The sequence below is a fragment of the Polypterus senegalus genome, chromosome 13 (genome assembly GCF_016835505.1).
Source record: "Polypterus senegalus isolate Bchr_013 chromosome 13, ASM1683550v1, whole genome shotgun sequence".
In the NCBI taxonomy this organism is placed as follows: Eukaryota; Metazoa; Chordata; class Cladistia; order Polypteriformes; family Polypteridae; genus Polypterus; species Polypterus senegalus.
In genome coordinates this window covers 92,471,069-92,488,920 of record NC_053166.1, presented here as the reverse complement: position 1 = coordinate 92,488,920, position 17,852 = coordinate 92,471,069, and the positions used below count along the sequence as shown (strand labels likewise).

At 40.3% G+C, this 17,852-nt stretch overlaps 1 protein-coding gene across 2 annotated transcripts in view; it reads left to right on the top strand.

The window, feature by feature from the left end:
• Positions 1–8,922, top strand: part of wdr13 (WD repeat domain 13) — a 45,321-nt gene extending 36,399 nt beyond the window's left edge. For both annotated transcript variants that reach the window (XM_039776006.1, XM_039776005.1), the window contains exons 8-10: positions 309–450; positions 692–810; positions 8,167–8,922. In XM_039776006.1, coding sequence (XP_039631940.1) covers positions 309–450; positions 692–810; positions 8,167–8,351 — 446 coding nt within the window. In that variant the 3' untranslated portion in view covers positions 8,352–8,922. The remainder of the gene's footprint in view (positions 1–308; positions 451–691; positions 811–8,166) is intronic.
• The last annotated feature ends 8,930 nt before the right edge of the window (positions 8,923–17,852 follow it).

Sequence of the window (17,852 nt, the reverse complement as noted above, 5' to 3'; positions counted from 1 at the left end):
GCATCAGGACTTTGAAGCCTACCTCTCTGTATAAAAGCACTCGTTGTTTAGGTCAATCTTATGCCATCATTCCTTGAGCTGAAAGTGAAGAACAGATGTGTCACACAGGTTAACTACTAACTGACATAAATATAACTTGCCTTTGAATTTGCTGTTAAATTTAAATTTTTAAGGGTATCAAGCCATGCATCCATAATTTAGCTTGCCTAACACATAATTGATCTTACTCTAATATCCTATTACCAGCAAAAAAAAAACAAAACAGTTTGTTGATAATTTAATATAAATTGTTGTACTGTTTTTGTTAGGTAAGTTAACTAAAGCCAAGCGCTTGGTGGTCAGTGAGGGAAGCTCCATCACTAGCATATCAGCTCGCTCCTGGATCAGCAGAGAGGCTCGAGACCCATCTTTACTTATTAATGCCTGTGTCAACAAGCTGCTACTGTACAGGTGAGGATGATTCTGACAGTCAAACCAAAAAAAAAGTATATGTTGCTTTCAGCACAAAAATGCATGAGTGGAAATGCAGTTGGAGAATACTAAACCTTTCATTAATAATGAAACCAAGCCAAAAGGCTTTGAGGGTTTTGATATCCTAGATGGTTAACCTCTAACTGTGCAGTTTTGTAATTCAATTTAAATAATACTTTTTAATTTTTCTTTTATATATTTTTTAAACTCTCCATTCTAGAGTTGTTGACAATGAAGGGACACTACAATTAAAGAGAAGCTTTACAATTCAGCATGGCTCCCAGCCAATCCATAGCATTTTTTGTCCATTGATGTCCTTCCGGCAAGGTGCCTGTGTGGGTAAGATGAAGAGATTTCTCTGCATTTATCAGTTACTTCCAACTTGCAAGGAAACTTGGGGGTTGGTGGAAGGATTGGCAGTGGTGTCCCAATCTGGGTGGTTCATCATGTGGTGGGTGCAGCAACGAGCTGCAATGCACACATGCTCCCAACCTTTACCTACAGTATACTATTAACAAAAGACTTTGCAAATTCAACTCACTGCAGCAAATGTCTGACCACTGTGCAAACTGCCAGCATCAGTTTGACTTTTTTTTTTGGTAAGTGAATCTCTCTATAATGCATTTATCCACAGTAATAGCAGTGAGAGTAGATAATCTAATTTAAACTTTTCAAATGTCATGGGTGTATTAGACCACACTCATGTGTAAATAACAATACCACCAAGGCAATTAAAAACTGATTATGTAAACCATTCATAGCAGCAATGCACAGGTCAGTCCTTTTAAAGGATATTAAGGTTAATGTCCAGTCCTATTTTATGTTCAGACATTCTAATTAGAGCAAACTCCTTCAGCAGGAGTGATATTGAGGCATTGAAAGCTGTAACTTTCTTTGATTACTAAATGCACCATATATGTTTGAATGTAAATATATGATATTTTCTAGTAATTCAGAAGTATGTCCTTATATGTAATTTTTAATTTGTACCAAATGCTTTTCACATTTCTATTGAATAATTAAGTGTTTCAAGTATGATGTTTACATTTTTTAATGAGAATAATGCCATTAATTTGTAATTAAGCAGTGCTGAAATTCATAACCATAATGTACTTGGGTACTGATCTGCTATACATTTCATAGCAGCATCTCTCTCTGTTTTTGTTAATAGTGGACACATTTCCTTTTTAATATTATTATACGGTAGATCAAGTATTATTTCTTGATCAACTGCTGAAATGACCACCACTGTCTGTTACATGTTCATCTATTTAATAAAAATTAGGTAAACTATATACTTTTCCAGGCTCTCCTGTGATATACCATGCATCATATCAGTTTCATACTTAAAGTCACAGTTACTCAGCCTGCTGATTTTGCATCCTCTACTGTGCTTTTCGAGCCCTGATAGATGTTATTGTTGATCAATTGTCTGGGATGCTAAAATCTCATGAGTGCACACATAATCATGGGTTGTCAAAACCTGTCTGGAGTTATCAAGAAACTTGGTGATTGTGGAACTGATTGAGCCTCGATTGGCAAACGGGGCTTATTCCAACAAGGTTGACTCAGTTATGTCTCAATTTCAAAAGTATGCTAGTCTGGCTTTAGTTTGTTCTGGTGTTTCACTTTCACACTTGCATTGAACCACCAGGTGGCACTGTCATGCAAAAAAAAAAAGTTACCCCTACTGTGAAAATTTTGAGAGGGGACATAGTGTAAACTTTGGCAGAGATTTTTCCAGCAGTCTGGATTTGTATACCGGGCATAAGACACATTTTTTCCATTAATTTAACCTAATTAAAATTACAAATCAAACAATTCAGAAGTGATTAAAGTGCACATTGCAGTCACAGAGCTGTGCCAATGAAAGTCAAAGAAACCATTATGAGGATGAAAAACAAGAATAAAACCACTAGAGACATTGTTAAAACCTTAGGATTACCTAAATTAACTGTCTGGAATATCATTAAGAAGAAAAAAAGTACTGGTGATGACAGAAGAATCCTCACTATGGCCAAGAAAAAGTCCCAAACGCCTGCCTGACGGATCAGAAATAGCCTTCAGAAGGCAGATGTGAATGTGTCAGTGACTACTATCCACAGAAAACGTCTTGAACAGAAATACAGAGGCCAAACTGCAAGATGCAAACCACAGATGAGACAAAGATTAACCTGCATCAGAGTGACGGCAAGAGCAAAGTTTGGAGTCGAAAAGGAGCTGCCTAAGATCCAAAGCATACCACTTCATCTATTAAAAGTGGTAGTGAGGGTGTTGTGGCTTGGGCATGTATGACTGCCACAGTTATTAGCAAACTTATCTTCATTGATGATGCAACTGCTGATGGAATTTTACGGAAGAGAAAACTTAAGGGGACAAGTAAAAGCGGAAGATGGGTGCATTAGAGGCTTGACAGAGTATCCCCAGAGAAGATACTCCGCACCTGGTGATGTCTATGAATTGAAGACCTCAAACAGTCATTGCATGAAAGGGATATGCAGCAAAGTGCTAAATATGACTGCTTTAATGTACTTTCTATTGCTGTGTCCTAAACATTAAGACATTGAACTGTGCATCACTAGGTTGCTTCTTCAGTTTCCACCTTTGACTTGCAATGTGAATCTGAGCAAGGCTGCATGTGCTGCAGTTGTAAAATAAATAAATAAATTCATTAAGCAAAACAACAATGCCATTGCCAAATGTCATGACAGGAAACTATGAAGAAAAAGAGAACCACAGATAAATATTACAGCTCTTACAGGTAAAAAAGCTAAATATGTTTTGTTATGAAGCCGGTGCCCTAGCAAGCCCCAAAAACAGATACACAATCTCAGTCCCTGGTACAAATAATGGATGGTTTATTAACCAAAAATACCTTCAAAAAGTTGACAAAGCACAAACACAAGTAATCTCTCTTACAAATCTCCTCACAGTTCCTCTCCTCTCACCACCACACTGCCCTCCTGCAGTTGAGTGTTGCCTTCCTTCCTCCCAGTTCCAACTTGCATGGATAAGGGAGTGCGATCCCTTTTATTGAGGACCCAGGAGTTCTTCCGGTGTCATGGCTGCTGCCCATTGGAAGTACTTCTGGGTTACATGGATGTCCCATATAATAGGGGGTACATCTCCTTGCAGAGCCATCTTTTGACACCCTCAGGCTTCAGCAGGGTCTCAGCCAGACTACATTTTCTAGCATTCCCTTCTGCTTCCCAAATGGGCACTGATCTGGAGGGCTGCTGCCATCTAGTGCCTGGGGGGAATAAATAGGCCTTGGAGAGAGTACTTCTCTGTCCTTCTCTTCTTTTCCCCTGCCCTGGGAAGGTACTAGAACCATGTCCAGTTGGGATTTCTGTGCATTTGCCCCGGGTCCTTCTGTTTGCGTAAGGGATCTCCTTCTGTATCTGGGCTGTCCATCCATCCCCTTGGGAAGTCCCATTTGGGTGTGGTCACTTTCCCTTCATTGGTCGCGATGCCTGACTGACCTCCTGAAGCCTCCTGTCTGGGCAAGGAACCATCCCCATTCCAGGTTGGAATACCTGTCTTGCCCATGTGGCACTTACAGCTTATATAATATCTTTGCAGCATTGATTTAAATGTTAAAGAATGTAGGGTCTCTTTATTGTTCCACAGTATGGGGGACTTGTAGATCATAGCATTGTCTTCAAGTACATTGGTTAAGTTTTGAAAGGCAGAAGTGATGGCATTTGCACTGCTGCCTTACAGATCCAGCATTTTGGGTTTGACTGCAGCCTCTTGTCAGCATCCTTTGTTATGTTTGTATGCCTTCCTTGCAATTTCATAGGTTTTCTTCCCACATCCATAAAATCATTAAGTTGAATGAATTAGGTTAATGAGAGAATTCAGATTGGCCCTGTGTAAATGGGCCCTGTGATGGATAGCCTTGTGCCCTGTACAGGGCTGACTCCTGCCTTGTTCCCGATACTTCAGTATAGGCTCTGGCTTATACCGTTTTAAGAGTGTTGAAGTGTGCTCTTAATTCAACATGTTAATGTAAAAAATCACAGGATGTTCATATTGTTAATAATATTGTTCAAGTACAAAGTAAATTAATAAATTGCATGTATCCAGATTTTTTTGTATGCGTGTATTTGAAATAATTACATTATTAACAGTGGTTGTAAACACTGACACACAGTGATGGCTCTTCTTCTTCTTCTTTCGACTGCTCCCGTTATGGGTTGCCACAGCGGATCATCTTTTTCCATATCTTTCTGTCCTCTGCATTTTGTTCTGTTACACCCATCACCTGCATGACCTCTCTAACCACATCCATAAACCTTTGCTTACGCCTTCCTCTTTTCTTCTTCCCTGGCAGCTCTGTACTTAGCATCCTTCTCCCAATACACCCAGCATCTCTTCTCTGCACATGTCCAAATCTTGCCTCTCTGACTTCGTCTCCCAACCATCCAACTTGAGCTGACCCTCCAATGTACTCATTTCTAATTCTATCCATCCTCGTCACACCCAGTGCAAATCTTAGCCTCTTTAACTGTTACCTTCAGCTCTGTCTCCTGCTTTCAGGTTAGTGCCACAGTCACCAACCCATATAACTTAGCTGGTCTCACTACCGTCCTGTAGACCTTCCCTTTCACCCTTGCTGATACCCGTCTGTCACAAATTACTCCTGACACTCTTCTCCACCCATTCCACCCTGCCAGCACTCTCTTCCACAGTCCCCATTACTGTGTACTGTTGATCCCAAGTATTTAAACTCATCCACCTTAATGAACTCTATTCCTTGCATTCTCACCATTCCACTGACCTCCCTCTCATTTATACACATGTATTCTGTCTTGTTCCTACTGACCTTAATTCTTCTCCTCTCTAGAGCATATCTCCAACTCTCCAGGGTCTCCTCATCCTGCTCCCTACTATCGATACAGATCACAATGTCATCAGCAAACATCATAGTCCATGGGGACTCCTGTCTAATCTTGTCTGTCAACCTGTCCATCACCATTGCAAATAAGAAAGGGCTCAGAGCTGATCCCTGATGTAATCCCACCTCCACGTTGAATGCATCCCTCGGTCCTACCGCAGACCTCACCACTGTCACACTTCTCTCGTACATATCCTGTACAACCTCTTACGTACTTCTCTGCCGCTCCCAACTTCCTCATACAATACCACAGCTTCTCTCGGGGCACCCTGTCATATGCTTTCTCCAGGTCCACAAAGACACAATGCAACTCCTTCTGGCCTTCTCTAAACTTCTCCATCAACATCCTCAGAGCAAACATTGCATCTGTGCTGTTCTTTCTTGGCATGAAACCATACTGCTGCTCACTAATCATCACCTCACTTCTTAACCTAGGTTCCGCTACTCTTTCCCATAACTTCATGCTGTGGCTCATCAATTTTTATTCCCTTGTAAGTTACTGCAGTCCTGCACATCCCCCTTATTCTTACTTCCTCCTTGCTAATCCGTTGCACTTCCTGATTCACTATCTCTGCGTCATCCAATCTCTTCTCTCGTTCTCTTCATTAATCAGCCTCTCAAAGTACTTTTTCCATTTGCTCAACACACTCTCCTCGCTTATGAGTACGTTTCCATCTTTATCTTTTATCACCCTAACCTGCTGCACATATTTCCCAGCTCAGTCCCTCTGTCTAGCCAATCGGTACAGGTTCTTTTCTCCCTCCTTAGTGTCCAACCACTCATACAACTCATCATACGCCTTTTCTTTAGCGTTCACCATCTCTCTCTCTCTTCACCTTGTGCCTTATCTACTTGTACTCTTGTCTACTTTCTGCATCTCTCTGACTATCCCACTTCTTCTTTGCCATCCTCTTCCTCTGTATACTCTCCTGTATTTCCTCATTCCACCACCAGGTTTCCTTTTCCTCCTTCCTCTTCCCAGATGTCACGCTAAGCACCCTTCTTGCTGTCACCCTTACTACTTCTGCTGTAGTTTCCCAGCTGCCTAGTAACTGTTCACTGCCACCCAGTGCCTGTCTCACATCCTTCCTAAACTCAACCTTGCAGTCTTCCTTTTTCAACTTCCACCATTTAATCCTTGGCTCTACCCTCACTCTGTTCCTCTTCTTGATCTCCAGCGTCATCCTACAGACCACCATCCTATGTTGCTTAACTACACTTTCCCCTGCCACCACTTTGCAGTCTTCAATCTCCTTCAGATCAACTCTTCTCCATAGGATGCAATCTACCTGTGTGCATCTTCCTCCACTCTTGTACGTAACCCTATGTTCCTCCCTCTTCTTAAAATATGTATTCACCACAGCCATGTCCATCCTTTTGGCAAAATCCACTATCCTCTGACCTTCTTCATTCCTCTTCTTGACACCATACCTACCCATCATATCCTTATCTCCATGGTTCCCTTCACCAACATGCCCATTGAAATCCGCTCCAATCACCACTTTCTGTCCCTTGGGTACACTGTTCATCACTTCATCCAACTCATTCCAAAAATCTTCTTTCTCACCCATTGCACACCAAACTTGTGATGCATATGCACTAACAACATTCATCATCACACCTCCAATTTCCAGCTTCATATTCATTACTCTGTCTGACACTCTTTTCACCTCCAAAACACTCTTGACATACTGTTCCTTCAGAATAACTCCTACCTCATTTTTCGTCCCATCCACACCATGATAGAGCAATTAGAATTCACCTAGCCTTACTCGCCTTCCATTTAGTCTCTTGTACGCACAATATATCAACCTTCCTTCTCTACATCATATCTGCTAACTCTTTCCCCTTACCAGTCATACTGCCAACATTCAAAATTCCTACCCCCAGTTCCACTCTCTTTACTTTCCTCCTCTTCTCCTGCCTCTAGACACGCCCAAACCCCCCCTTCTCCTTCGGCCAACAGTAGCCCAATTTCCGCCAGCACTCTGTTGGCTAACAGTACTGGTGGCGGTCGTTGTTAATCCAGGGCTCGACCAATCCGTTATGGAAATTTGTATTGTTCACATATTGATCTGGCAAACTTTTACACCGGATGCCCTTCCCCATTTATCTGGGCTTGGGACCGGCACGAAGAAACGCACTGGTTTGTGCATCCCCTGTGGCTGGGTTACACACAGTGATGACTAAAAAAAAAATCTTAAATAAAAATGAATAGTATTATAAGAATTTGCTTCCGACAGTAGCCTATTCTTTGCATATCACAGCTGAATTAACTTGTTACTTTTGCTAAAGTGCAATTTCAAATTTTTCATGGTTTACTTTGAAGACACCATGCATTTCTTGCGTCTTTCTGTATTGCGACCTGTTCCATATAAATATGCAACCAGGCATGTTCATCTGACAGACTCTCTGACAAAATTCTTAAAACAGTTCTTGAGTACTTATATTTTTGTGAATAGTACTAAGAAATAATGTGAAAAAATATTTACAATTTCAAGTTACTGAATGTCATGTGCTTTTTGCCTTTGAGAATAGGTATTAGTCTCTCCTATGTAAGAAAACACTCACTTTTTGCAAGTGAGTTTGCAAAAAGCGAAATGATTTCATTTAGGAAGCACATTTAAAAAGCCTGAGAATATTCGATCATTGCCTGTTTTCAAGTTCACTAGTCATTTTTTCGTTTTGTTCATTTTAATAAACTTTATTTACTCCTCTAGATTATAGATTAGAATTGTGGTCTACTTTCACTGCTTTGTATCCTACCCAACTAATCATGTCCCCTTTCTGCTCAGTGACAGGTAGTGAAGACATGTGTGTCTATTTCTTTGATGTGGAAAGAAACACCAAGGCCATTGTGAACAAGTTGCAGGGGCACAGTGCCCCCGTCCTGGATGTCAGCTTCAACTGTGATGAGAGTCTTTTGGCCTCAAGTGATGCTAAGGGCATGGTCATCATTTGGAGAAGGGAGCAAAAATGAGACCCTATCTGTTGCTGGGAGCAAGATATTCCTCAAGGTGAAATGTAACTTGCCTAACCCAAAGTTGTTCTTGGTGCGCAGTCACTGTATCTCACAGTGTCATTTTTCAATGCACCAATACACAGAGGACAATTTTTTTGGTTGGCGACATCCCTTTTCCTTAAAAAGCATTTTTTTCATTCATTCTTTTAAGTCTGATTGGTTTTGGTTTGTGTTGTATAAATGTGAAAATTCATCATGCTTTACAAGAAAGTTTTAGAGTGTGCCTGGTATGCATATAGAGTGCACATGAATTTATGCTTTTTATTATGGTGTACATTAAAATATGAAAGGCTATGTAAGTTTTTTGTTTTTTTTAATGGACTATGTAGGTTTAGAAAATGGATGTGTAGATGGATGATAAATGTCTTGTGCCCCTACCTGTTTTATACAGACACAAATGTGAACACTGAAATTCTAAGCTTCCAGTGAATGGAAGGCTTAAGTGATAAATCAGTAATAAATAATTATGTTGCATTCAATAATAAGTATGTTCTCCCATACAGGAGACTTTTTTAACATGCGTGGCTGTGCTGTAAATATCTCATGGAAGTAAGTGGCTATGACAGAAGTGTGCTAAAGGCTTAAGATAATGCAGGTGCAGCCTGGCAGGTTATTAAAGGTTTTATTTGTTGCTTTACTATCTCCTCGTCCTCACACTTGGCATGTACTAAACACTAGAGAATAAAGGACCTCAAGTCTAAACTGCCATCCTTGGAAAGAGCTTGCACCTTTGCCGTTAATAAAGATGACTAACTTCTGATTGCCAAAACCAGAATTGAACTTAATAGCCTCTTAATCCATCGTACCAGGGTTCGCTGTTATGTCTCAGGGGCCAGGTCGAACAGACGTCTTGCTGCTAGAATTAAGCAGAATTCCTCATTTGCCTCCATACCTTCTATACTTACAAAATCTGGCTTGATTTTAAATGATCCCCAGATAATAAATGATGAATTTGTAGATTACTACTCTAACTATTTTCTGACAACTCCAGTACTACTCCCTCGATTCCAGTACTACTCCCTCCGATACCAAATCACTCTTTGACATTCTTCCATTTCCCTGTCTCACAAAGGAAGAGGCTTCTCTTCTAGATGCTCCCATCTCATTGACTGAACTTAAAGAGGTGCTAGACTCAGTGACCACAGGCAAGGCCCCAAGGGATGGATGAGCCTTGCCTGTGAATGAAGCTACTTCTTCCGTCTGTTTAAACCCCCGTATTTAATACTGCAGCTATTACACTATTTTTGAAGCAAGGTGAAGACCCTACTTTGTGTCAGAGTTACAGTTCTTTCTCTCATTAACTTGAATACAAAACTGCTAGCTAAAGTTCTGGCCTGCCTCTTACAGAAATCATTACCAAATTAATTAATCCTGATCAGTTTGGTTTCATAAAGTCATGGCTAGCATCTCATAACATGAGAAGACTTCATTGATTCAGCTTCCTCTGTCTCTGGGCCTGCTGCACTTCTCTTCCTTGGTGTCCAGAAGGCCTTTGACCATGTGAATTAGCAATTCCTATGGTAAGTCATAGACAGAATGGATTTTGGTTTTGTAAATCTGGCGAAGACTCTTTACTGTTTCCCCTCTGCAGTTTTTCTGTGTTCATTCAAATATCTTGCATCCCTTCTCCATTAATAGGGGCTGTCTTTTGTTGCTCTTACTCTTTAAATTATCTCTTGAACCACTTGTAGTTGCTATCTGTAATTCTCAACCTCATTACAGTTTCAGACACTAATCATATAATATCCTTATATGCTGTCGATATCATTCTTTACCTAGGTAATGCCCTGTCTGATATCCCTTGTGTACTAGAACTGTTCAGGTCTTTTGAAGACTTGTCCGGTTACAAAATGAATTGGTCTATATCTTCTCTTCTGCCCCTTAATGATATGTGCTGTCAATTCTCCCTACCATCTGTCATCCCTATATCTAGTAGTTTAACATATTTGGGGATTGATATTACTGCTTCAAACTCAGACATATCATCGAATAACTGTTGCGGATTCTTCGCCATTAACAACTGGTACAAACTTTCTCTTTTCAGTCTCATTTTACCATTATCAAAATTAATATTGTACCCTGTTTCAACTTTATTAACTCTGTGCTGCCACTTCCCCCTCCTACTAAATACTGGGCTGAATTCGGGTCAGTCATTTCAAGGTTCCTGTGGAATGGCAAGTGGCATAGCCTTTATAAACATTCAACCCTGGTTAGAGGAAGATTGAGTGCCGGCGTATCGCTGCCTGACTAGAACTATATCATTGAGCTTTAATTCTTTGCCGTATTTGGTCATGGTTGTGTCCACTGCCTCATCCTCCTCTGTGGCTCCCTATGGAATCTTCCCTTGCTTTTCCACTTTCTTTTCAGGGTCTCTTGTTTACCTCCTTAAAGTCTAAAGCCTCTAGACTTCCCTTGGGACCTATCCTGTTATATGCCATCAACATATAGCTACATGTAGAAATATTACTTTCACCTCATGGAAAAGGACACGCTGTCTCTCACTCTTATATTTCATATCCCTGCTTTCTCAATAGGTTGCCGGCCCTGTGTATTTCATCTCTGGCAGCGTACAGGAATTAGTGTGTTGGGGGATCTGTTTAATAGTTCTGGACCTATGATGTTCTAGTCTTTACAAATGCTTTTTAATTTCCCTAGTTTTTGTTTATTTTTCTACTTAAACTCCAAGCAGTGCTTAGAATATGTGGGGTTTCGCTGACTGCCCCTCTACCAAATCATTCATTGTGCTCTCTGTTTCGGTCTTTCTCTTCAGATATCTTCACAGGCTTTATCCTACTCCGTGTTAGCAGCATCTGATGGGCCTCACTGCTGATCCTCTCTGTCAGTTATGTTTCCCTAGCTTACCTGGCACTTTTCACGGCACATTCTGGCACTGTCCTCCTGTCTTTTCCTTTTGGACACGTTTGTCATCTACTGTCTTCCCCTCTGTCTTGCAGTATTGCCCTGCTGCCTCAAAGTTTTCATCTTTTAGACCTTCTTATTCATCTGCTTAAACTCCCTGAATATAAGCTATTTTGTCTGGGGATTTTGGGGCCAAATTAATTATTGTCTCCCTCTGGAAGACACCTGAATGCATTACTGTGCACAACTAGCAGACCTCCTTCTATTACTTAATTCATTCAGAGTTGTCTGCAGTGCGGCTTAATGGTGCTTCCAGTAATGAAATCAAAACTTGGTCTGTTGCTGCTCAGTTGCTTAAATCTGGGTTTGTAACGCCTTGACTTTTCCTTTCTGTAACACAATTCTTTACTTTATTTCTTTTTGCTGTCAACTGGATTTTCTCAAATATATATAAATACTTTTTTTTTTTTTTAAATAAACCTCCTGGTGGAGGTGAGTTGGAATGTGTTTCTATTTATTGTATGTTTGCTTCTGTTCATATTCTGTCAATTTGTCTTTATTTAATAAAAGTTGATCACAAAAAAATGAAAGTAAGTGGCATAAGATGTTCATGTTTTATAGCTGAAAGTAATCCATAAAGAAGCTGTTGATGCCCCTAAATTTTTGTTCACTTTTGCTCACCTGTGTTCATATGTCTTGTTCAGTTCAAGGTAGCAGGGAATCTTCCTTATCTGGTGGCAACAGGATGACATAAGACAGGAAATAGAATTGTACTTCATGGTAGAGGAGCTGATGATGAACAAAAGAGATTCACAGGCAGCAAAACATTAAAAAGGGAACAGGTTTTACATTTAGAAGTCTCGGCCAGACATAACAGTCGAGCAGACATGGACATACGCATTCAGCTTTATACACCCATGAGTTGTGAGTAGTCGAGTCTGCAGTGTTGCTCTGTAGTAGAGAAAAATTGTGCAACTTTAATACCCTGGGTAAAAAAGAATTATTGGTCCTAAGGATTGTGGGGCTGTAACTTGGCAGCATGGTGGCTAATACTGCTGCCTCACAGGTCTGAATCCCCAGTCCAGTTGGTTTTACCTGGTGTTTGCACATTATGGTCTGTTTGTTTAGACTTCTGTCCACATCCCTTAAACATGGGGGTATGCTAATGTAATGTGTGTGTTTTTGATTTATTACAAATGGGTGAGTGTGGATTTGTTTGAATATGAACAATGATGAGCTGGTCTGCCATCTAGAATGAGTTCTTTCCTTACATCCTTGGCTGCTGCAGTAACCTTAAGGTGTCCGTGCCCCTGAATTGGTGATGTGAGTGGACGGATGGTAAAGAGTTGGGTTTATGGTGAAGGTTCCAGAGAGAGAATACAGAGGTGAAGGGAGCTATAAATTTATTGTAAAAATTATATATTTGGCCATCGTTTGGTAAAGTTATTAACAAAAAAGAAAAATTAAAAGTTCTTGAATGGATCCAAGCATCCAAAGGATAGGTCCTTTCAAGGTTTAGAGAAATATAAGCAGTGAGTTGCCATCACTAACCAAAGGAGCCATTTTGGTTTTGGTACAGTACATATAAGGGTATAATTTTCCCACAGAAGGGAAGGAATTTCTTGAAGGCAGGAATTAACTCTGGATGTTGTAACACCGGTAGGTGTGTGGCATGTGAGAAAAAACCCAAGGGGCCATTGACCAAACGTGGAAGCTTGACACAGATGGTGTCAGAGTTGGGATTTGAACCCAGATGTATACTCATGGGGGCAGCATCTCTGACTAGTGCACCACCTAAGACTGGATTAATAATTGTCAGCCAGTTCTGTTTGTAGTCACTTAATATTCTTAAATTCAGGGCAAATCGTAACAACCGACTAAATGACAATGAAGCAAATAATTCAAACTACAGAATGAGTCTGTTCCAGCCAAATCACAACAATGGTATAAAAATGTGGAATGTCTCTAGCAGCAGTCTTTTTGAGGTAATAACATCAACAGCAGTGTGCTTTAAAGGCTAAACGTTGACATAAACATTCTAATTTAACCAATAAGTATCTTAAGAGTTTGTCGAACAACTTTTGTTAAACTGATTGGAATAACGGCCTTCCTCCATGTGGGTTTCATGGGAAATGAAAAGTTTGAAAATCGAAGGCCATGCTCAATGTCAGGTTACCAAGCATCACTGGGATGCATCCGGTCAGGATACTTTCAATAACACAGCGGTAGACGTTCACCACTCTTTTAGTTTCCAACCCAAAGCTCTTTCGTCTTTGCTGAGCCTTTTTGAGTGTACAGTACAGCAGATGTTGACAGACCATGAAAGGCAGCGATGACCTGGACACCCAGACACCCCACACCTTAGTTCTTCCTAAAGTCAACAATGACCTCCTTTGTTTTGTTGATGTTCACTGAGAATGTTTGTTTGTGGCGCCATATAGTCGGGTCTTTTACCTCCCACCTCATGATAGTCACTGATGAGGCCATAAAGGTGGTGTTGTCCACAAACTTGATGATGCTGTTGCCTTCATGCTTTGCTACAGTGCAAGTGAACAACCTAACTATCTCCTGATCTTCTCAGAAAATGTGGAAACCTTGTAAAATGCCTTTTAAATAATTTTAAATGCTAGACCCTTAACAAAGATTATAAAGTTAAAGCAGATACCGGCACCATTCCATACAACAAAATTTATATGATTCATTGTGTTTGATAAAAAAAACACTTCATAAACTCAAGCTGTAGACATACCAAAGTTAATTTTGACTTAAACCTTGTATAATAGGGCTATGTTGACACTACCAGATTTTTATTTATTTACTGGAATTTCCAGAACAGTTTGATTTTTTTTTTTCCCCCCAATCATTGAAATTTTTGAAGAAGAACCGAAATCCATATATTCAGCTATTTCATTACCAGTGGAACCTCGAGATACGAGTTTAATTCGTTCCAGCACTGAGCTTGTATAGCGAATTTCTCGTATCTAGAACAAACTTCCCATTGAAAATAATGGAAATCCAGTTAATCCGTTCCGCACCCCCAAAAATATCAACATAAAAATCAATTTTCCTAACAAATAACACTGATAAATAATATATACAAGTGGAACCTCGGTTTGCAAGTAACTTGGTTACGAGTGTTTTGCAAGACGAGCTAAATTTTGTAATTAATTTTGACTTGATAAAACGAACGACGTCTTGCAATACAAGTAGTATGGATACACTTTGTCTGCTGAGCGTCATGTGAGCATAACTGAGCTGATGGTTCTTCTCTCTCGTGCGCATCTCTGTCTCCTTATCTCTCTCGCTCGCTCGCGTGCGCCTCTCTCTCCTTATCTCTCTCGCTCGTTGAGGGCAATCGTCTCCTATTCTCCGTCTGCATGTCCGCGATATTTTTGGATACGCTTATACAGTGAACTACTACAGTGAAACAATGAAATCACAAGCGCACAAACGTGTAGATCCTCACGCTACGGGAGAACGGAACACTGAGTGAGCTGACGGGCTGGCAGCGTCAGCTTGGGTGAATCCCCGAGTCGAGGCGGATTGGGAAACGCGTCACGCATAACCACAGCCTGGCTCGTGGCTCGTTACGTGAGCCAATGCTCGTATTTAGATCCGAATTTTCCGCTCATACTTTCCTCTTATCTTGAATTTCTCATATACAGAGGTGATCGTATCTAGAGGTTCCACTTTAGTTAGCTTCAATGATTGACCAAACATTTCTGCTGCATAATTCAATATCAGTCTTTCATATCGATGTTGAAGAATTATAATCCCATGTCCTTTCTGAATAAAATCAGTTTTACAATATTGATAGGTAGTGATGGGCTAACTGGCATTGCCTTGAGTTCAGCTAAATAATGGAAGTGAATGGGGTTAGAGAAACCAAACTACTTTTGAGTGGATCATAATGGTGTAGTGGTCTTTGACGTGTCCCTGAGGGCTACAGAATTGCCTACCAACTATGCTGCACTGATTATCATGGACAAAAATGTGACTTGAGTTGTGAACAGTTGTGATAACCACTGGGCCTTACCAAGATAAAGTTAAGAGAATTCAATGCCATAACAATAAGATTCCTTGCAGACAGGAAGCACGAATTCATTAAAGTTTGCCCCCCACATGACTCGATAGTGTGCACTCCTATCCCTTGAACCAAAAAGTACAGTTTTTTTTTTTTCCCTGATGCTTTTGCTCGCTCACTGATGCTGCTAACAAATAAGATTAATACTAAAGGACATAACTTCTGTACTCCTTCCTGTTTGCATCAACTGCACAGCAATCTGGGTAATATTATTAAAGGTCATGTAGGTTACAAACTAGTCCACACTAGAAGACATTACTTTTAAGACATGAATACATCAACACCATTCCAGTTTCTTTCTGTGTTCATGTTTTGTGTTTAAATGTAATCATGCAAAATATTTTCTGTGAAAAATAGTTAGGGTTAGGGTTTGGGTTAGGGTTTTCAAGCTTTAACTGCTTATTTTAAATCCTCCCACTGCATCTCTGTTGGGTTTAGACTTTTAGGCCTGGGCCAGTTCAAAACATTTTATTTTGCTTGTCTGCAGGGATTCTGAGGTTGACTTGCTATTGAGTTTTGGATGACCGTGTTGCTGCATGAGCCAAATACACTCCAGCTTACATATGGATGATGAGAGAGTATCTTTAAGAATTTCATGATACATACTAGAATTCATTGTTGCTAGTCCTCCAAGTCCAAAAGCAGCAAAGCATCCTCATGCCATTGCATGTTTGACTGTGGCTGTGATGTTCTAAATGTTTATTTGCTGTAGACAGGACATAAAGGGAATCATGTAGTTCACAATGTTCCACGTTTTCTCAGTTCTTTGTAGAACATTCTCCCAAAAGTCTTGGGTACGATCCTGGTACAAATGACAGTTTGTTCTATCAGGCTGGAATCTTGAACACTGATGTTTTCTAAGGCAAACAAAGCCAGCAGATCTGTGGATACTTTGTGATGTTTAGCTGTCTGTATACTCTACCACTCCTGTTCCAAGACATTTTCAGTTAAGGAAGCAACTGTAATTTAGTGTGGCTGTCAAGGTTAGAAATGGCTTTGTTGTTCCTTCCAACCTACTAGACATCAACAACTTTTTTTCTGATCTCATCCTGAATTTCTTGCCATTATGTGCTTTTGAATCCTTTTGGTAGGAACTTGAGTCTGCAGGAAAGGGTCAACATAAGTTGAGATTTATAATAAACATGGCATGCTTTTAATCGTCCCTTAAATTAAGCTGATTTAAACAGGGGCAGTGGCGGCTGATGTTTGGTTGAATTGGTAAATAAATGATATAATTAAAAAATGTTTACGTGTTCTTTTTCTAATATTGTGTATTGGGTGAAGAACCTTTGCACTAATAGAGAAAATCAGGAAGTATCAAATACTTTTTCATGGCAGTGTCCATTACTCTCTATCAGCCATTGGACAGTCTCAGAGGACTTACTGTATGAGCATGTGCCATCAGTGGAGGGCAAATCCTGCCAACATTGTGGCCCAAAATGATTATGTCACTCTTGAATATAGAAACATTTAGAAGAATAAAATTGGAAACAAATGCAGAATATCAGTAGGGTGCCATGCACTTGCATGGTGCAGCTCCCAGATACCTCAAATGTGGTGTGCGGGAATGCAGTGACTACAAACCATCGTTTGTGCAGTTGAAGCAGGAAACGAAACCTCACTCCTTAAATGAGAACATTAGAAATACATTTGATGAGAACAGGCCAATCGGCTCATACATAAGAATATCATAAAATACAAAACGGTGAGCCTGCAGTCCCAAAAAATCCCCTCAACAGACCTCTGCAAAAAATTGAAAAAAAAAAGAAAGTGCAACGTTTGTCTGTAGTCTTCCAACTTTAATGTTTTTATTATTATTATTAGGACTATCTTTTGTGTATAATCTGAAAACGGCACAATCTTACAGTTACAAATTGAATGTGTTTTGTGGTAATTAAGAAAAGAATGCTGGCTAGGACACTGAAGTGCAGGGGGTGAACCCTTCTGTATGAGTGACACAACAGGACACTGCACCCAGGATGAAGGTCCTGGAGAGAACTGGATAAAGACGAGGCTTGAAGTTTCCAGATAAATCTACTGGAAGTGCTCTGTAAAGCAGGAGACCCACCACAAATAGTGGTGTGGAGTTCCTACGCTGTAGTGGGTTTTCTTCAATCCTTAAACGCGATGCTCTTTCTCTCTCGCAGCAGATCTCTGGGTCCAGTGGTGGCTTAGAAACAGGAACAGCTGCATCAGTTTCTGTCTTGGAAGTTGCTGGACAATTCCGTCAGTCTTTTTTATTTATTAGGTTGTTCTGAGTTTGTGTATGTCAGATCCAGAGTTTCATGGTGTAGAACCTCATAAAAAGAACCTGGTTCAAAAAAGAAAACTATAAAATTGAGTCAGAGTGCTGTTAGTATTCTTATCGTGAAAGTGGTGTTGTTGGTCAAGCTGTCTGCTTTACTCGGCCCTGACAGGTGGCCCACATCATCAGAAATGGGGGTGTCGGCTTACAGAATGTCAAGTCATGTTGAGCATACACTGGTACAGTGTGTTGCCACACCTTCCATACAACG